At 41.4% G+C, this 22,148-nt stretch overlaps 1 protein-coding gene across 4 annotated transcripts in view; it reads right to left on the bottom strand.

Moving 5' to 3' along the window:
* The window catches only part of LOC126473422 (uncharacterized), a 120,199-nt gene that overhangs the window by 68,629 nt on the left and 29,422 nt on the right, over window positions 1-22,148 (bottom strand). The window contains exons 3-4 of one of the 4 annotated variants that reach the window (XM_050100454.1): window positions 9,193-9,351; window positions 6,345-6,506 (exon numbers count right to left, since the gene is read on the bottom strand). In XM_050100454.1, the coding sequence (XP_049956411.1) occupies window positions 6,345-6,506; window positions 9,193-9,351 (321 nt within the window). Of the gene's footprint in view, window positions 1-6,344; window positions 6,527-9,192; window positions 9,352-22,148 lie in introns of those variants that run through there. The other 3 variants (XM_050100455.1, XM_050100457.1, XM_050100456.1) reach the window with 3 other exon arrangements.

Below are 22,148 nucleotides of genomic sequence, written 5' to 3'. Positions count from 1 at the left end.
TAATGTGTCACCCTCGAAGGCCAAATTGAAAGCACTGGTGGCAACCTGATTATCCCTCGGACCCCGATGGACGCACCGGATGAAATGAACACCTCGCCACTCTAAATTGGCGCGCAGCTCGTCGTCAGACTGCAGAAGGAGGCCCCTGTGGAATATAGTACCCTGGACCATATTTAAGCTCTTATGAGATGTGCTGGTAACGGAAACATCCCCCAGCTTGTCACAACCGAGTAATGCCCGAGACTTGGCAAGGATGCCGTTTTTATCTAGACTGACCCTGACCGCATTTTAGGCGAGCCCTCCACTTCCCAAACTGAGGCTTCATTGAGATGAAAGATTCCCCATCAACTCTCGTACATATGAGGTACCAGGGCGAATAAGCTTCCTTGCCATCCTTAGCCTGGCGCCACGTGGTGTGGCCAGGGAGGGGAACAATTCGGGGTCACATTTCTTTGCATTGAAGTTGGACCTCAATCGCTTAGAGGCTGCTGGTGGTGGACTACGGGCAAGAGATGATGTACTACACTTCATGACATGTCGTCCACCCTGATGCCACCCAGCCGCAGCAAAAGCCACCTGGCAGGATGGCCATTGCCGGGAGTTCCGAGGCCCCAGGGTTATGGGCATCTACTCCTTGACATACACAGGGAGTTAACAGAGAAAGCAGAGTGATCCCTGTGTAGTCCGGGGGCTACAACGAACAGGGTACATAGTGGCCCCACGACAATGGACTGGCTACCATGCAGGATATCAGGTGCAAACAAGCAAACAAGGCCATTATCATCATCAGCACAGAAAACGATACTGCACAGTGGACGGAAGAAAATGCACCCAGGAGGGTGATCTTGCCCAACAGCTGGAGAATGAGCTAAAGTGCAGAGCCACGTCAACAAAAGAAGTGAAAGGCCTCAGCACACGATGCACCATGTAAGGCACCCTTCCCCAATTGGCTCACTCTTCGGGAAAATTTTGAAAAATGGTGGACAAACACTACAGGGGACCATCACATAAAGGCTGAAATGTGTGAGACTCCTCTTAGTCACCTCTTACGAGAGGCAGGAATACCATGGGCCTATTCCAACCCCCGGACCCACAGGGGGTTATCAGGGGGCCACAAATGTACGTGTACATGACAGTTCCTCACATACACTGGCTACCATGCTAGGGAGAGAGCAACATTCTCCACACTGCCTGCACAATCCGTAAAAAATTTGAAAGTAGAGCTCAAACCCAGATGTTGGGACCAGACACAAATTAACCAAAGTATGTGGTGCGAAATGGGGACTAAAGTGAAAGAAGCCAGAATCGACATCCTACAAGTGAGCTATTTTGTCAGCTGGGAATCCATCCTAGAGATCTCACCATTCAGATTTTATCAGTTAAAAAAAATTAAAAATTGGCTGTACACTATTCCACACAACCAGCATGTTGTATAACACAGTAAAATGTGATAAAGTGTTTTATAGGTTCACTGAGGCTGTGCCTTTACTAGACGTAAAAACAAGGAATTTCAATGTAGGGATATTAGCTGTCAATCTAAGGTCGCTTCAATAGCATATTTTCTTAGGTTGTGGCCAGGTCTTCATTAAGAACCTTCGTTGTGATGTCAATTCAACAGATGTTTATCTGTAGGAGCATATGGTGTATTTTAATTGAAACTGCAAAACGATGGTGGAACATGTATAAACTTACAATAGAATATATACAGAATCTGTTAAAAGCTTAAAATTTACTTGTTAATTTTGATGATTTCTGTTGTATATGGCACTGCAGTTTAGCAGCTTCCTCTTGTTGTTAACATCCACATTTGTGCAAACTCATATTTCAAAAACAAAGTTTTCTGGATTTTCGAGAACTGCTTCTGATACCATCATCAGCAGTGAAAGTACTGACTGTCAGTGTTGGCCAAGTCTGACAGTCAGAAAGTTGGTTTGAATACTACAGTGCTCACACTAGGTATGTTCCTATTGGAGGCAGTATGCCATTGCCTTCTTCTGACTTTGAAACTGATTTACCCTACCAGTTATTGGGGGACCCAAACTTCAATGTGGCCCTGAAGCACAGTGCTACTTGGCATTTTTCACATGACCATATGTTGCTAGAGATGAAAGAAGCTTTAAGCAACAAACTGAAATCCTAAAACTGACCAGGGATGTAATCTCAGACATTGCAGCCCACAGTCTGGCACTTTATCACTAAGCCACCAAAACAGAAGTAAAATACACTCCTGAAAAGACCATACGTGACTTTAACATTTAAATTTACCAAAAAAAGAAGAATATGTAATTAATGTCCTACTGACAAAAGAGTACTAGCTAAATTTAATAAGTATGAACCATGAATTCATCAACGGTGTTTAAGGAAACATTTTAGCATTTGTGACATGTGGTTTATGATGTCCATTTATGCCCAAAGTTTTACGAACTGAATATGAGCAGTGTTGTTGAATATACAAAAGCCACAAAGCAACGAACTTCTAGAAAAATGCAGAGAAATTGATGCTTAATACAAGAACTGGCACTGTCCTGAAACAATAACAGATGTCGAAATGCATTCACAGTTGCGAATACTAACACCCATCAGATGTATAAGGACATGATGACAATGAAAATTCGTGCTGGATTGGGACTCGAACCCAGATTTCCCGCCTTGTGCGAGTGGTCACCTTAATAACTTTGGCTATCTATGCCTGACTCACTGGCAGACCCAAACTTCACCGAGTGAGGTGGTGCAGTGGTTAGCACACTGGACTCGCATTCGAGAGAACGACGGTTCAATCCCGCATCCGGCCATCCTGATTTAGGTTTTCCGTGATTTCCCTAAATTGCTTCATGCAGATGCCGGGATGGTTCCTTTGACAGGGCACGGCCGACTTCCTTCCCCACCCTTCCCTGATCCGATGAGACCGATGACCTCGCTGTTTGGTCTCTTCCCCTAAAACAACCCAACCAGAGACCCAAACTTCCGTAGGTTATCATTCCTGCGTCACAGCCTTTCATGTACAGGGGCGGACATTTTAATTGAAAGACGTCCGTTATTGGTGGATAAATACAATATTGGGATGCAAATACATTTTATGTATTTTAGGGTGGCTGTAGTCACTGTAGTGCCTGTCCTTTGGACAAACACGTATGTCTAAAGGAACACTGCATTGTTGTTCTCTACAGCCCAGGCATTGATGCATGTTGAAGGATTATTGCATTGTTCTTAACAATGCAGGCACTGCAATATCGAAAAACAAATGTAATATAATATATTGTGTGTAAATAAGTAAAAAGGTACTTTAATATTTGATTAAAGTAATGACATTCAATTATTGTGAAAATTCTTAACAACAAAAATATATAGGAGTGTGCAAAAGAAGCACTGTAAGGGTGAATGTGCACATAAAACCAATTGTAGGAAAGGCAGATCGAGGATTGAGGTACTTGGGAAGAATCGTACAGAAATATAATTCATCTACAAAGAATGAAATGTACAAAAATTGTTCAACTGGTTCTGGTGTATTACTCATCACTCTGGGGACACTAACCAGGAAGGCTTAATAGAGAAGGTGCAAAGAACAGATATGAATTTCAACTCAGATTCAATTACTCCGTGTGAAAGAGACTTTAAAATGTTCATCCAACTCTAGCGGCAGATGCTATAACAAAGTGTTGTGCACCACAGAGAGACTAGTGTTGACATTAGAGAGAGAGAGAGAGAGAGAGAGAGAGAGAGTATTTCAATACTAGTGTCTACCAAGTATATATCTGGAAATAAATATACTGGAAGATCAGAGAGTTCAAAAGTGCACATGTGGTTCATGGCAGTCACTCTCTCAACACACCATCTGTGAATGGAACTGTAATATGTCAAATTAATAGTGCTGTGTGATTTATCTTTACCACATGCCATAAGGTGGCTTGTTAAGTAAAGATGCAGTTAGGAACAGAGGTAAACCCATATCTTGATCGTGTAATAGGAAAGTGTGCTTCACAGTGGCAGAATATATTTAAAAAATCAATTTACCCGTAGAAGTGTTTTTCTCATTTAGGGTTTTATGTAGCTGATGGCTCGCTCCTTGTAGTCAAAGCTGAGTCAGAATATTTCATGAGATCTTGACCCGACATAACATCTGATGTATTTACTTTTTGCTTTAATCCAGTTGCCTTTGTTGATTCTCATGAAGTAGAGGTCCTGCTAATCAGTGTCTCTGAAATCCCATATGTAACCAAGGAAAGGCTTCACTTCTTCACATTCTGCAGCTATTATTGGGGCAAAGGAAGATAACTTCTTTTCATGTCACATAAAAGCACGTCCACTGCTTTCCTTTTACCAAACATATACTTCCTTGAATGGGTGTACAGATCATCAGAGTGACCAGTGAATTTGAGTAGAACACAACTTTACTTACAAGGGAACCTCCCCATCGCACCCCCCTCAGATTTAGTTATAAGTTGGCACAGTGGATAGGCCTTGAAAAACTGAACACAGATCAATCGAGAAAACAGGAAGAAGTTGTGTGGAAGAATGAAAAAAACAAACAAAATATGCAAACTGAGTAGTCCATGCGCAAGATAAGCAACATCAAGGACAATATGTGTACAGGAGCGCCGTGGTCCCGTGGTTAGCGCGAGCAGCTGCGGAACAGAAGGTCCTTGGTTCAAGTCTTCCATACAGTGAAAAGTTTAATTTTTTATTTTCAGACAATTAATATCTGTTCGTTTGTTCATTGACGTCTCTGTTCACTGTAATAAGTTTAGTGTCTGTGTTTTGCGACCGCTAAACAGTGCGATTAGTAGACGAAAGGACGTGCCTATCCAATGGGAACCGAAAACGTTTGATCTGAAGGTCATAGGTCAACCGATTCCTCCACAGGAAAACGCGTCTGCTATATTCTATACGACACCGGTGACGGTATATGTTGTCGACCCGCCTAACTTGTACACTTGGCGAATGGGTAAAAAGATTCTTCTACCTTACCCGATTTAGGATTTCTTGTGGATGTAATAATCACTCCCAAAAAAGTGATCGCATCGGACGGACAGATAATAACTGTCTGAAAATAAAAAAATAAATTTTTCACTGTAGGGAAGACTTGAACCAAGGACCTCTCATACTGCAGTTGCTCACGCTAACCACGGGACCACGGCGCTCGCGAGCTTATACTTTCCTTGATGTTGCATATCTTGTGCATAGACTACCCAGTTTGTATATTTTGCTTATTTTTTTCATACTTCCACACGACTTCTTCCTGTTTTCTCGATTGATCTGTGTTCAGTTTTTCAAGGCCTATCCACTGTGTCAACTTATAACTAAATCTGAGGGGGGTGCGATGGGGAGGTTCCCTTGTTAGGAGACACACGTTGGAGCCTCAACACGACAGTCAAGATTACAATATATTTCATTTGACATAAAACCATCTTGTACTTTCATTCTTGGAGATTGTGGTTGCTCTTTGACAGTCAAGTAACTGCCAAGCTGCAACAGCAAAAAGTAAAAGGCTCCATTCACAGCAGGTGAACCGGTTTATTTGCTATCACACCTTGTCGTTTTCTTGTATTCCACACCTACTGTTTACTATCTGCACATACAAAAACAAACACCCACAAACAGTATATATTCCACAACTTACTTCCCACTTAATACTATTGTGTCATGCCGCGCGGGATTAGCCGAGCAGTCTAAGGCACTGGAGTCATGGACTGTGTGGCTTATCCCGGCGGAGGTTCGAGTCCTCCCTTGGGCGTATGTGTGTGTGTGTGTGTGTGTGTGTGTGTGTGTGTGTGTCCTTAGGATAATTTAGGTTAAGTAGTGTGTAAGCTTAGGGACTGATGACCTTAGCAGTTAAGTCTCATAACATTTCACACACATTTGAACATTTTTATTCTGTCATGATCATCTTTCCTCATACTACACAAAGAGTGTGAAATGTCGTTTGCCTAAATGGAATGTAACACTTCACCCTGAGATGATGCTTCCCAGATTTGGTGCCAGGGACATCAAAGATGCAAATAAAGAAACAGATACGAAACAGTGTATTACTTTCAAAAATGTGAGACAACTGTGTACAATGCTGTGTTATAGAAACTACCGCATGGACAACCACTGAGAATTAAGAAATGAACAACACTGTTGCTCTATTCCAGTGCTAGTGTTTTAACAGTTTTTCATCCTAGTAATAAAAGAATTTTAATTACAGCCACAGGCTTTTACAATTAGAGTTTAGCAGAAGCTAATATGTACCATAGTACTGTATTAGTTGCTAAGCAGTGACCAATAACATGAAAAGCTAAGCAATTTAAGAAATAATTCAAAGAATAAAAAAGTTACGGTAGACCATATGTTTGAATATTTCTTACTTCAAAGTCCACTCTATTTCATCACACACTTCAAGATTTTCATCTCTTTCTTCTTTCACTAATTTAATTTCCATTTCTATAACTGCAGTATCATTACATAAATATAGAGGATCATCTTCAAAAGTTACGCCATTTGTTTCTTCGGCTTTCAGGATCTCCCACCGGAAACAAAAGAAAACACACTATAAACTATATCTGATTGACTCTCTCTCTCTCTCTCTCTCGCTCTCTCTCTCTGTGTCTCTCTCTCTCTCTCTCTCTCTCTCCCTCTCTCTCTCTCTCTCTCTCTCTCTCTCTCTCTCTCTCCCTCTCTCTCTCTCTCTCTCTCTCTCTCTCTCACTCACTCACACATATAGCTTTTTAGTTTATTGGAATACAAACCGGTTGATTAAAGGTGATATATTTTACACTTTTGTATTTAATTAGCTTTATATAGCACAATAATGACATAACTTACGTTTAGTTATAGTTTATACCTGTCAGTGTGCACCTCCCTAGCAGCAGCACAAACAACGTTGCAACATTAATATATAACTGAATCCATCCCATGTCCAATGGATATGTTTTGTGTCACTGGGAACTTTAGTATTTAATGTCCCATCGCAGTGCAAGCTCTGAACAGAGACAGAAATGATGCTTTTGCTTAACAAAGGAAACAACCAGGGATTTGCTTTGAGTGATTTAGAGGAGCCATGGAAATCTAAATCTGGTTGGCCAGATGAGAATTTCAACAGTCACTCCCATGGGTGCAACTCCAGAGTCCTAACCACTAAATCATCTAGCTATGTTTTTCCTTGTTCACTTCGTGTTGGTGGCAGAAATTGTACATAGATTCCACCACAGGGCATGATGCAAGGAACCTGTAGCCACGACAGAAATGCAAAGTCTTTTTTGTATTTTTTAATGAGATGAAAAGATTCTAGGTGTCATCGGCTGATGAGTCTGACTGGATGTTTTTTCAGTCCATGCTCACAGACCTCCCGAAACCCAGTGACAGACAGGGAAGAGCTCTAAATGCAAAATTTCTGCTGCTGTTGAATGAGCAGCTAGATGAAACCAAGAAGGAGATGCTGTAATTTTCGTCAACATCATCATGGGCTTCTTCCATTTCTAACACAACATTGTCTATTCATACACAGAATTTGCCACTAATTCTACATCATCAATGGTGACTCATTTACATCAGATCCGGCAATGTTCCTTATACGTACATGTGAATCTGAATCATATTCTACCATAACTCACTGAACAGTTGCAGCTTTTCAAATCTTACTCATTACCCATATATGTACTTCACTGAGTTAAGTACCACAGTATGTGGTCTTATTAAAAATAAATTCTTCATAGTGGCATTTTTAATGTAATGATCACATTTTCACTAACTTATCTTATTGTAATCAGTAGTTTCTCAGCAGGAGAAATAGCAAGCCAAAAATTTGTGTCCTGCTTTTCAGTTGATACTAGTTGCTCTAAAAAGTGGAAACTGTTCTGTATTCACTCTGCAGAATTTGGTTCATGTTGAGAGCACTCACAAGGGACCATTGCCAAACTATGTTTGACATTAATAGCGTTGCACAGGTGCACTCAGCATTTCCTTTTCTTTTTCAGTTGTTAGAGCTTTAAATATCGATAAACCAAAACAGAAGAACTCAAGGTTGCAACTGAGCCTGAAACACAACTTGTCCTGTCTTGTTGTTTGTCATAATGCAGGTCGCATCGTGTATTGTATTGCAGACTGTATCATCCCAGTGGGAACACAAATACCGCACCAATAAGTACTGCATCACATGACCTTCATTACAATAAACTATATCACACATTGCCTCAGTGTGAACACACATTATTAAACAGCTTTAGATTGAACAGCCTTTGTATGTCCATCTTTTCAGAGATGGGAACCTTGACAGTTCACTATATAATGTCAAATCAAATACCTTTCAGCTGTCTATCTGTAACTTCAAAACTGTTATTTTATTGGGCTTTCAGTTTTGGCGGTATATTACCCCACCTTCAGGCCCCCTGACCAATGTGTAGGAAGATTCAAACCTCGGTTCTGGTCACAATAGGGGCCTGCATTCAAAGAGTGGTATGTAGATTCCAACTTAATACAGCGATAACTTCAAACAGCATCTGCAAACCATTGATGGAACATTCTGTGTACATTCTACCTACATATGTCTGAATGAGATCTTGAATCATGGTGTGCAATTAATAACCTTGTGAGCTAAATCTCAAACTGAATGCTAGTAGAATTCAAGAAACAACGTTGCCGTGGACTTCCCATATTGCCACAGGTAAAAAAAATAGGATGTAGGATCCTACATGAATTGCAACTGAAGACGTAGTGTCAGATCCTGAAAGTGAAAAGCTCAGTTATGAAATAATGCCTGTAGAGTTCAGTTGTAGCATTATGCCGAAGTATTTTACTAATCGATGTGACTGTGTCAAGCTGTACACCACTATACCAGGATTGTTTTCTGTACTCATTTGCACTAGACTTGAACAACAAAATAGAATTTGTTTCTGTAATGTTTTTAATCACAGCAGTTCTATAAATTTATTACAGGCCTATTATGTCTTTCAAATATTCTAACTTCCATTTTAAGTGTAGGCACCTAACATGACACACAAATAATAGGATTCATTATTAATCACCTACATAACAAAATTACTAAACTATTTTAATAATTATGGCTCCATCATAAGATGCTTCTACATGACAAATCACTGAAGACTTACTCTTTTTCTCTTCATGTCACACCAAGTGTTACAGTTGTCAACATAATCAACAGTAACTACTGTAAAATCTAGCCACATCACTCTGAAGTAATGTTTTATTGTTACTTACTGTCCCAGGTCAGCTTCTGTGGGTACATTGCCATCAGAAATATTTGTAAAACAGTCCTTCATCAACAGATGAACTGCTGCAATTTCATTCTTATCGACTGCGCATTTAGACAGCCTTTCTTCAAAATCCTTCAACATGCGGCAAGTTCCAGTCATACTGCTGTGAAAATTTATCAGTGTTATGAATGTAATGTTAAAAAAAATAAGATAGGTAAATTAGAACAAATATAGGCTGAAGTGACAAATCACATTCAATTGAAATCAAATATCATGTTGAAGAGGCACATGAGGCATTTACAAAATCTCTTCAAAAAATCGTTTCAGTATGCATACAAAACTACAGCTTTATGAAGTCATCGTCGTTGCATAATGATCAATATGGGAAAGAATACAACTTCTGTGAGTCGTGATAATGCTTTGTTAAACACCTCTCGGTTCAACAGTGAGTTTTACGGTTGAGTGTTTTTTAGCGTGCACTAGTGTTGCAGTAGTTAATGTCCAGTCTTCAGGCATGGTCGATCATGAATGCTTGGTTGGAGGAAGTATTCAAAAGAAAGAAAAATAGAGTACTAAATTTCAGGTTGTGTGTCAGGAGAATGTCTAACAGTAACTCACAAGTAGGGAATGTCGTCTAAGACTCAAGCCTTCATCAAAGTTGAAGTTTTATTCAAATTCCATGTTATGACTTATTACAACAATTTAACAACACCACTCAGGATATAATAAACCAATAGTGGCATTTCAGTCCACTGTATTTAATGAACACCCAACCAGTAATCTAATAAGGTTAATGATGAAAAAAGCCATAATCGACAAGAAATGAAGTGAGCAACAAGGAGGAACCTCACAAGCTAATTAAGTCATATGTCTTCACAGTTTTCCTGTATGGGCCAGAAGTATGGACTCTCAAAAGGGCTACAAAAACAATGAATGCCATTGAGATGTGGATTTCTAGAAACAGAGTCAGAATATCCTGGACTGACAATGGTCCAAACTGCTAAAAGGGTTGGAAATTGGAGACCATCATCAAGAAAATGAAACTTTATTAACTCAGTCAATTGACTCCTGAGTGGTACAGACAAGACTCTTCAAGGTAAAACAGTCACAGGTATTGATGAATCTGATTCTCTGAAATTCAAGAAATTGATTTCGAGTTTCATCTAATGTTGTTGTTGTTGTGGTCTTCAGTCCTGAGACTGGTTTGATGCAGCTCTCCATGCTACTCTATCCTGTGCAAGCTTCTTCATCTCCCAGTACCTACTGCAGCCTACATCCTTCTGAATCTGCTTAGTGTATTCATCTCTTGGTCTCCCTCTACGATTATTACCCTCCACGCTGCCCTCCAGTACTAAATTGGTGATCCCTTGACGCCTCAGAACATGTCCTACCAACCGATCCCTTCTTCTAGTCAAGTTGTGCCACAAACTCCTCTTCTCCCCAATTCTATTCAATACCTCCTCATTAGTTATGTGATCTACCAATCTTATCTTCAGCATTCTTCTGTAGCACCACATTTCAAAAGCTTTTATACTCTTCTTGTCTAAACTATTTATTGTCTATGTTTCACTTCCATACATGGCTACACTCCATACAAATACTTTCAGAAACGACTTCCTGACACTTAAATCAATACTCGATGTTAACAAATTTCTCTTCTTCAGAAACGCTTTCCTTGCCATTGCCAGTCTACATTTTATATCCTCTCTACTTCGACCATCATCAGTTATTTTGCTCCCCAAATAGCAAAACTCCTTTACTACTTTAAGTGTCTCATTTCCTAGTCTAATTCCCACAGCATCACCCGACTTAATTCGACTACATTCCATTATCCTCGTTTTGCTTTTGTTGATGTTCATCTTAAACCCTCCTTTCAAGACACTGTCCATTCCGTTCAACTGCTCTTCATCTAATGATCTTTTCTAAATGGCAATGGATAAAGTAAAAATTGCTTTGTGGTGCAGCAATATCGAGTAATGGCTCAGCATTTGAAGAAAATTATGTTGATGGCATATTAAACTATTCCATTCCTGAGGTACAACCCCAGTAATAAGGGAGGATAGCAAAGTATTGCACAATAACTTTTTCCTCCCCTGGTATCACAGCTGGAATATTGAAATTTCACAATGATACAGTTTGAAATTTGCACTACAGTGGTATTTTGTATTCACGTGCAGCTCTAACAAGAGAATCCCGATTTATCAAAAAACATGGTGTGTACATTACTGCCGTCAGCTTGTGAAGAGCAGCAAAGTAGAGTTCGATATTTTTTGGCCAAAGCTCATAAACTGAGTGAAATTCACAGGGACACGCATGGCATGCACAGGGACGACTGTATGGACTGTAGCAACATCTCCAGGTGGCGTGCATTGTTCGAAGAGGTCTGTGTGGACTTAAACGATTCGGCACACTCTGGGTGGCCAGAAACAGCTGCAACCCCACAGCCACTGAGGCAGCAATTTTGTAATGACTGGCATGTACAACTGTGAAACTTACTGCACCAGTCAACATTTCCTACAGTGTCATGTATGATATTATTCATAAAATATTGAAATTTCGTAAAATTAGTGCTCACTGGGTGTCTAAGAACCTGACAGGCAACCACAAGGGTCAGTGAATGATGACAAGCTTGGATCAGTTAATGCTGCAGAAGAGCATGACTTTCTGAAAGGAATTGTCACTAGTGATGAGTCGTGGGCATACCACTACACACCATGCAGGCCTCTATGGAGTGGAAACATTCTGGTTCCCAATTCGAAAAAAAAAAACTGAAAGTTGCTCAGGCTGCCAGGAAAGTGCTTCAGACAGTGTTCTGGGATATATACGATGTGTTATTGGTGAACTTTGCTGAAAACGTGACCACTGTGAATGCTGCAGCCTACATGAAAACTTTAGTTAAGTTGTGTGTGCTCTTTGTGACAAACGCCACAACATTAATGCTAATGGTATCAAACTTCTTCATGACAATACTTGCCCCCATCTTGCTGCTCCTGTTCATGAGGAAATCGCCAAATTTGGGTGGGAAGTGCTGTATAATCCACCATACAGTCCAGATCTTGTACCGCTGGACTTTCATCTGTTTGGTCTCTTGAAGAAATACCTAGCTGGTCAAAGCTCTGTGACAGATGCAAAAGTGTAATCAGCAGTCCACAGATGGCTACACTCCAACCAATCGGACTTCTACAAACACTGCATACTGAAACTGGTACCATGATGGAAGAAATGTGTCGAGAACATTGGCGACTATAGAGATAAGTAGGTAAATTATGTAAGTCCATTTGTGATTAGTTACCTATAAAACTTTTTGGCAGTAAAATTATTGTGCGTTACTTTCTGATCTTCCCTTCTAAATATGAAGAAGGTGGGAACTATTTGCAACTAGCTGAAATAAGGCATACGAGATACATTATTTATCACCCTAGAGGTGCATTCAATTGGTATTTATTCTCATTGTTAAATGATTATTTTATCAAAGTAAGTTGCTTCAAGACAGTTCTCCCTTATCAATGCTGAATTTGACAATACTTGTAATGACACAGCTTCTCATCCTGTTTAAAATCATCACCCGCTATACTCATAAACACCACCAGTGTTTCAGAAGATAACTGTGCGAAGAACTACCGGACATATAGAAAATGACATATTAATGGATAGAGCATTGCTACACATTACAATTCTTAATATGTGCTGTGGCGTACTTTTACTAGGGGTGAGGCATGTCAGAATACATAGACAAATCACCCACTCTCTACAGTTGCATGAGACTAGTTCAGACTTATAGATAGGCAACCCAATGAACATATTTCCAAAGTGGGCTGCTCTCATACTTTCCTGGGAAAATCGTGTCAGTGGCTTCAATGCATTATATGCATACACTGACTTGTGTCACAAGTGGTGCTGACCTGTATGCTGAGTTAAAAACTTGGAGAGATGCTCTATTCGCTGATGTGTCTACATTCTGCAAGTCTCGTACTTTTTGCACAGATCACAGTGAGAGGTATTTCCCCCACATCCACACCTGCCACCGAACAATGAGATGCTTTAAATTTTGTAATAACGTCCACTTTTCCCTATGACTCTTAGCTGCTATCCCATTGTCCACAAGCATCTGGGGTAGGGAAGTAGTCAGGTTAATGGCTCTCTCAGACACGTGTTGAACGTGTGTAGCAGTGGAGAACAGAATGGAACAGGTGTCTGAGAATGGCAGCATCAGCATTTTCCTTATGGCCTAAAAGAGGTCCATACAAATCATAGGAGTGGGTATGCACCATAGGGGTGGCAAGAGCGAACTGTACACAGACAAAAGGGGGCAGTTGGAGGTCCTCGCCTAGAGCTTCCAATCGTATCTCAGTTGGTCTATGCATTTTTTGGGTGATTCATCAGCAGTGTGAACAGCGTCCAGAATGAATTTTCACTCTACGGCATAGTGTGCACTGATATGAAATTCCAGGTTAGAGTAATGGTCCAGCACACAGTTTTAACCTGCCAGAAAGTTTAAGTCCGAACTGCTGGTTGTGAAACAGAGTCAAATAACATGGAAAGGTAGTGATCTGACAGATTTTAATTGCACAGGTCGCCAAGATCTGTCGATATCTGACCCTCAGTGGTGGGACATCAGCTTCCACCACTAGACTGTCTACAAGGCTCACACAGAAAGCTCCAGTTGACAACTGCGTACCATTGAGATGGACAGGACCTAACAAGCTCAGTACTGATGGTGGTGCTGCTGACTATTAAGCAACGCATCTATAGTCTGAGCATGATAAAAATCAAAGCTTTGCAGCATCAGAGAAGAACTGTGTAGTCTGTGCCTAAGGAGATGCTGACCTCAAAAGTTCGAAGCTCCATGGGCTTCAAGTACATTACTGAAGTAAAGTTTGTGTACATATGCACAGTGCTGAGTCTACCAAAGTGTACAATGCAAGTTTTCAGGGGAGAAAATTGATATCGATGAGTCAGGGTTCAGTTATATACAGTCATAGACAAAAAGCCTGACCACTGGCCTTGCTGATCACCACAGACACTGAAGGCGGCCAATAAAAGTGGCTGCCCCTCAGAATTCTAAGTCAGGCCACATGGATAATTTGATAATGCTGTAGAGTCTGGAAGAAGTGCTGTCTCCTCCTTGAGTTGTCGCAGTGCTGTATCAGCTCAAGGGCTAGTAGTAAATGTTGCGCAATGAAGACACTAATTCATGAGTTCAAGTCCATTTCATCTATTCTTTAAATAGCATTCTGCTGTATGCTAAAGTTATCAGTCTGATGTAACTTCAAAGATAATTTGCTTCACTTTCTAACCCACCTGCAATAGCAAAAACTCATGGATGCGTCAAGATCAGAAAAGTTCATACTCGAGAGTTTCCTTGGCGTAATGTGGCCACTGGCTACACACCACCTCACGCAGGTGCCGTCCAACCAGGACATTGCAGTTCATAAGTATTTACCACTTCTCATTTTTATGCAAGTTTTGGCTTTACAGTGACTGTCTGTATGGTTTCCAATGGAAGTCCTGAATAGTTTTTATAATCTTGTCTCTTTCAGTAAAGACTTTGATTTTGATGTTCTCCTCGATCAGCCTTCCATTTCAGCGATCTCTTCTGACGACATCCTTTATGTTTTTGTAGAGGTCTCCATATTTGGACGTGTTTCTGTCGGTGTTTCGCCTTTACTTCGTTTCGAGGCTGAATCTCTGATTTTTCTGTTTTTACAGAGCACTGGCTTTCATTACTGCTGTTCAAATACTGCCGGTAATTTCTGTCTTTCGTTCAGATATATTCCTCTTAACTTTTCTGTTGGTAGTTTCTTGTTAATCTCATTTCTTTTCTCTTTCAACTATTTATTGTTGGTCAGCTCTTCCTGTCCATCATATGGTTTCTCTCGAGATGAGTGTTAATATAAATCCTGGCCTAGCTGGCGTATGGTCACTACCTCTCTTGAAGAGATTTATGACAGGCATATCTGAGTAAATTTGCTTATTGAATAAGAGGATGTAATCACCTTCATTCTTAACCTTGCTGTCAGGGATTCTCTAGGATCACCTCTTTTTCGGATTTTTCTTGTAAAATTTCTTCAGTAACATTCTTTGTTAACAAAATATTGTTAACAAAATATGTCCTATCTGGGTTTGCTTAGAAAGTCCAAAATTCCCAATGAAGGGATGATGATCTGTGGTCTTCACTCCTATCTTGATAGTAAGATCACCAAGTATTAAGAAAAATGTGTCAGTTTCTGAATTTTTTGCTGTTGTCAGATCGTCATAGAACTGTTCTATTTCTTCATAGGTTGAGGTGGAAATAGGAATGTAGGCGCAAATGATTTGAAGGCTAATCTCAGCATTCAACTCAAGGTTGATGTAGATCAGTCTGTCTGAAATGGACGTGATCTTGGTGACAGCAAATTTCCTCCTGTTGTGAATCGGCAAAGCTATGCCCAATAAGCAAATTTGCATGTGAGTTACTCTGAAACAGGAGATGCTCAGACTTGCAGATAGTAATCACTTCAGCTTTGAGCCTCTTCTTACTGATTCCGAGTATGTCCTATTTGACATTCTGCAATAGGTGTTCCAAAAAGCCAACACGTTCTTCATGTCTCATGGTGTGAATATTATATGATGCTGCACAGAAAGTTTTGTTCAAGTTGTTCCTGTTTTCTTTGCATTTATTTTGTTGTTTAACTTGACTGGTTGATTTTCTGCAGTTGGTGCATTTGAGCATTATTCAGATTGTAGCATTACATGGGTATTCGTCCGAGTAGCCCACGGAATCTTTAAGCAATAATTTTGTTGGGATGTCCATTAAAGTCAGATATACTTTGTGTCACGTGAGAGTAGGAGAGTCAAAACAGGTAGTAACGCCTGACGTCATCTCAAGTTGAGATTTTTTTGTAGTGCAATCTTTGCTGAGCAATTGACACTGTATAAGAATGAGGGCTTTTTCTTTTCTTTTCTTTTTGGACATAGCAGATCACAATGCTGCGTTACGCATGTCTTTTTTTTTGTTGATAAAGATAACAACATCTGAGTTGCTCAAGTGCGCAGACAAGTTGCAGTCGAGTGCGGGTCCTCTTTAATTTTAAAGAATTCACGTGAAACTGATAATCCGTGATCCGTAGTTGTTTTGGAAAACATTCTAGAGAGCCACGACCAAACTTTGTTATAAACAGATCGAGCGCGGACTTTTGAAATAACGGCGCAAAGTTTGAGATATGCGGTAAGCTACTGATATTCCTTGTAATTTCTTGACATTAACTTTGTAATAATTATTAAAGAATTATTGGAGGTTATAGTAATTGTTCTTGGTGCTTACAGTGAATGGGGTTTGATTTGTTTGAATACAACATATATTTACTGTTTGAATATGACATATATTAATCACGGAATAGTCGATTGATCGATATGTTGGTTAGGAACCAATAAACAGATTGTAATGGAATTACGAGAACGATTTTTTCAATCATTGGTGACCACTACATGCACACCAGAAAACTGACTATTCTCGTTGAGAATGAAATTTGGAACGGATAAGTTTTGTTTCAGCTCCTTGGGATCAATAAACTTCATCCAAAGTTGGAACTTTATTAACTGTGTCGTATTCCTTCAATTTAGTAGATAAATAAAAATTATAGTCTACACTACAATTTTCACCTTTTGAAGAAAGAGAGCACTTACCTTTTTAGAGAAATGTTTCAACTTTAGTCATCAATCTTCCCAAAACGGAGATAAGGGTGAAACTCTCACACTGCACTACATCATCGTGATCAACCACATATATGCCCCCTTCTCCCTCCCTTTTGTTGAAAACCCTGAGATATAGCCGTGGGACAACGAAGGAAGCGGGTTTGGACAGCCGAGGAGAAAAGAAGAAAACAACGACGACAGAGCAAGAGAGAGAGAGAGAAAGGAGGAGGGGGGAGGTCACAAGATAACTTATGGGAACAACTGCCGATATTTCAACAGGAGCACATCCTGCAGTTATGCCTTGAAAATAGCAAGGTGTGCTCCTGTCAAAATATCAGTGGTTGTCAACAATGTCACCTGGCTGCATTTCCATATGTTATTTGAACACTGTATATGCCAGGATAAACTCTGGTCTCACACTGAGTATTATTTTAGTATCTACATTCTAGTCCCTAAACCTAGTTACAGTAATGGGAATAAAACTCAGTAAGATATACTTTTGGTATTTTGCCAATCGTGCAGCCGTATCTTTGTGATCCAAGTTGTAGTAACTTCTGAACCCGCTCCAGGAACACTCCAGCTGGTATTCTTCCTGCTGGTAATATAATTAAATCTTGGCAACAAAGTAGAATGTGTTTGGCAACTCTGACTGATGAGTTACTTCCTGGTTAATAAAGAATTATTCTGCTAAATTCCGTTGATTTTTCCCAACATTTCCATTCACTTTAGGTGTGACATAAGGTTATCAATTAATCGTTTTGGTTACAGTAAAGTCAGTCTAGGTGGAAACAGCAAATAATCCTGTCACTCACACTGCAATTTATCTGTCCTAGCCAACACAGGGGCAATAACTGAGAGTCAAATACACATCTGTTCACTAGTTCTGAGGTAATGTGGTCACCTGTAAAGTGAAGGCTGCTTCTGCTTGTCATTCCAATCTCCCTGAAGGCCACATGTTTAGCATCTCTGCGACAAAACTACAAGTAGCCAGATTGAAAATCAATAAGTAAATCTTAAGAATACTTCTCCATCAAACGTCATCTCACTACTTCCAGTAGCTTAAAGTGCAATGGCAAAAAACTTATGGCACTGCAATGCCTCTTGGTAATGATAATGCCTCTTTCCACTTCTGCCAACATAATTTTTCGTTACTGTGAACATACAATTTTATTTACGAAATTGCCACATTTCCATAATACTTGCATGTGATACAAGACCGCAAGTAAATATAAATCATTTCAAAGCCGAAAGTGCTGACAAAGACACATTTGTGTTACAGATACTTTAGGATTTATTAAAATAGAGCTTGAAACTTCCTGGCAGATTAAAACTGTGTGCCCGACCGAGACTCGAACTCGGAACCTTTGCCTTTCGCGGGCAAGTGCTCTACCATCTGAGCTACCGAAGCACGACACGCCCGGTACTCACAGCTTCACTTCTGCCAGTATCTCGTCTCCTACCTTCCAAACTTTACAGAAGCTCTCCTGCGAACCTTGCAGAACTAGCACTCCTGAAAGAAAGGATATAGCGGAGACATGGCTTAGCCACAGCCTGGGGGATGTTTCCAAAAAGGTGAAAGAGAGAGTTACATGTACGACTGGGTGAGGGCAGTATGCCCGTGTGCCAAGTGGTGACGCGAATGTGGCTGGGGATGGCAGCCAGCACTTCAGCAAGGCAGGGTCACTGTTGGCTCGATGTGATGCAGAGGGCGACACAGCTGAGTTTTGTTTCTTTTGTTTTGTTTTTGGGAGCAAAAATAACTAGAGTCATAAATGCCCATGCCATAACTGTAGAAAATGGAAACGAAGACAAATAGAGGAGTTAAAAACGACTATACATTAATCCCAATCAATGAAAGAGAAGACAGCTGAAAACAGGAGAAAGGTCTATAAAATATACCATAGAGAAACAGAGGTCCTGAACTAAAGTTTAATTTCCTTTGTCATATTGCTATGACAGATAAAAAGTAAAATGAGGTCGACAGCCCACGTGTCATACACGAAAACGGCCAGTAACTCAGATGGCAAACACAAACGTGGACATAAGTGGTTAAAAAAAAGAACTTCCCATCAGGAAATGGTGCACAATTACAGGTTGAGGGAAATGGGTACAAAGTAATGGGGGAAGCACCACTTAACAAATGGCAATGGCTAAAAAGACAGTGCCCGATACGCAACCTGGCTAAAATGATCTCCTCACGGCAAGAGGGCTGAGAGGTGGTCGTCCAAGCTGCTGGGAAAGGCTTAATAACCAGGAGCTTGTTCCCTTGACGGGAGAGTCATTGGTGATGCCAGATGGCAACAGAGTTCATCAAAGGCATTGTAAGAACTAGCGGGTTGAGGTACAAGGATTGCAGCCTTGGCAGCTGCGTCAATGGCCTCATTTCCTGTCACACCAACGAGGCCAAGAACCCACATTACATTATAGTGGCTCCATCAAGAATAAGCAAGTGACAGTTTTCCTGGACTCGCACTACGGAACGGACAGTGTACAGCACACAGAGGCTTTGAAAGACACAGAGTGTCAGAACGGATGACGCAATTGAAAAGCCTGTGTCGCCAGATGTATTGTGTGGCCTGATACAATGCGAGGAGCTCTGCAGTAAATACTGAGCAGTGTTCTGGAAACTGATACCGATAAAAGTCGGTGCCAATGACGAAGGCACATCCAACACTACGGACAGTCCAAGAGCCATTAGTGTACACAAAGATACTATCGTGAAGTTCCATACGAAGGATGTGAAACTGAAGGTGATAAGAGCGAGGCTGGAGTAGAGACCTTAAGAAACGAATGAAGTCCTAGGTGAACACGGCCCACTGCACAAAGGAAAGGTGGTGAAGGGTTTACACCTATCGGGAAAGTGGCAGGCAGCGTGAGGTTAAGCTGAAGGAGCAAGAGCCGAAAGCAAACTCCAGGAGGTAACAGAAGAGGGACGCGCCCAATACTGGCGATCAAATGAGTCATCGAAGGAGGTGGTACAGGACGGGTGGCCACTCATGGCAAACAAAAGGCCTATGTGCTGAGGAGGAGTTCACAGCAGTAGGACAGTGGCAGTTCGGCAGCTTCTGCATACAGACTATAAAATGGGCTAGAGTAAAAGGCACCCTCTACCCAGATGCAGTTGCCTGCATGAAGGAGAAACTGCTTGCCTGCAACAGAAAGGTGCTGCAATATCTGAATGTGATCATCATCTTGCTCTGGGGCAGAGGTTCGAGATGAAGTGAGAGCATTATCTAGCTCCCTCATCGTAAAGGCAGTATTGTAGCACTCACTATTCTGAGAAGACAAGGGTATCGCCCGAGCCTTCTCCGCTCATTTCTGATGGAGGATGGCAGGGCAATAGTGGGAGGAGCCTGAAATGTCCGCAAAATGGCAGCCCAAGGTGTTGGAGACAGCAATAGGGTCCACAATGATATTGTCTGCTATGGTCAGGCCAGAAATTGAAGAATGGACCTTGGTCCTAGAGAGCAGTCTGAAGTTGGCCCACACAATGGAAGAAGAATGGGTACTTTTAAAACAATTAGTAAATGAGATCCAGCTAGCTTTTTTGCTATGCCAAGGAATGCAATAACAATGTGTACACAGCTGTTTATAATGAATGCAGTTTGCCATCATAGGATGATGGTTAAAAACGTGAAGAGCACTTCTGAGTGCACGAATTGCATCGTGGCACACCTCACTCCACCAACTGACCGGGAGAAGGTGTGGTAAAGAGGAATTGCGGGGAATGGAACGCTCTGCAGCTGTAAGGATGACGTTTGTAAGATCTTCTACCTGGTCATCACAACTGGGGAAATGATGTTCATGGAAGGTCGCCAGTGAGGAGTAAAGCCTCCAGTCGGCCTTAGAAAGCTGCCATTTGGGTGTACACATAGGTGGGGTAGGAGTCAGCAAATGGATAGCACACGTGAAATGGTCGCTCGAGTATGTGTCAGAGAGAATGGACCACAAGGCGATGGGCAATCTGGGCAGTGCAGAAGAATAGGTCCAGATGGGAATAGGTGTGCGTGGAGTCTGAAAGGAGCATGGGTGCTCCAGTGTTAAGACAGATGAGGTTAAGTTGACTGAGGTCAGCCAAGAGGACACCTCTCTGACAGGTTCCGGGGATGGCGCGCATTAAGCAGCAGAAAAGTGTGGGGAAGCAGTCCAATAACCTGGAAAAAGTCTACCCTGGCAATATCGAAGATGTAGGGATGTAAATGGTACAAAGGGAAAAGGTCATGTGAGGAAGGAAAATGCAAACTGCAACGGCGTGGAGCCAGGTAGTCAGGTGACACCAGTGACAGATTTTGGGCGAGTGAGGGTATCATGTGGCAACACCACTGAAGAGGATCTCCTTGTTGGTGAAGGAGAAGACTTTCCCCCTTTATTTGACTTCTTGGAGAATTTCCGATTGGCAGAGGAAGACTCAGTTGTTTGTTGGCTGGAGGGACTTAGGAACTTTGCAAGAGTATTCCTTCTGTCCTTGCTGGCCTGCTGGTTGTGTAGCAAGTGACTTCACCCCATGAGGTGAAATTTTCATGGCTTGTTGCATAGCTGGAGGAGAGACTGTGACGCTACCATGACGTTGAACGATTCCACAACAGCAGTGCTAAATTTGAGGTCACATGTCTGCATGACTAAGTCCTTCATGAAACAAGATGTAGCAAGAACAGTACTATAGGTGCCAGATGGTAGAATGCAGGGTTTCCAGCTGGCCAACAACTTCGAAGCGATCGGGTAAAGCACTTTTTCCTTCGCCCGGACCTACTGGACAGCCCACTCATCAAAATACACGGGACAATCTCAGGAGGTGGTGACATGGTTGCCATTGCAGTTGAGAGAGAGGGGAGGAGGAGGCAGACAATAGCCCTCGTGAGCATCCCTACCACAGGTTACATGTACGACTGGATGTCAACAGGCCTCTCGAGTGTGGTTGTAATGATGCCACTGGTAGCAGTGCATCGAGTTTGGAATGTACAGTCGTACTGTGATAACTTCAAAGCCTCCTTTGATCTTTGAGGGAAGCACCACTGTATCAAAAGTGAGAAAAAGAGTGTGTGTGGGCACTAAGGCTGCATCTGCTTTTTTCATTACCCGATGGACTGTAATGACACCCTGATCGGAGTAGTACGTTTGGATTTCTGCCTCAGTCAGACTATCGAGCAGTCTAGTGTAAATAACACCACGGGAAGAATTCACCATTCAATGGACCTCAACACAAACACTATAGCAGTGGGTGCACTAAGCTGCCAGCAGGTGGTGTGCTTGAGAATCAAAGTAGTCCCCTAAAGCAAAGTCCCATTT

Source organism: Schistocerca serialis, chromosome 4 (assembly GCF_023864345.2).
Source record: "Schistocerca serialis cubense isolate TAMUIC-IGC-003099 chromosome 4, iqSchSeri2.2, whole genome shotgun sequence".
NCBI lineage: Eukaryota > Metazoa > Arthropoda > Insecta > Orthoptera > Acrididae > Schistocerca > Schistocerca serialis.
This window is presented reverse-complemented; position numbering and strand designations above follow the sequence as displayed.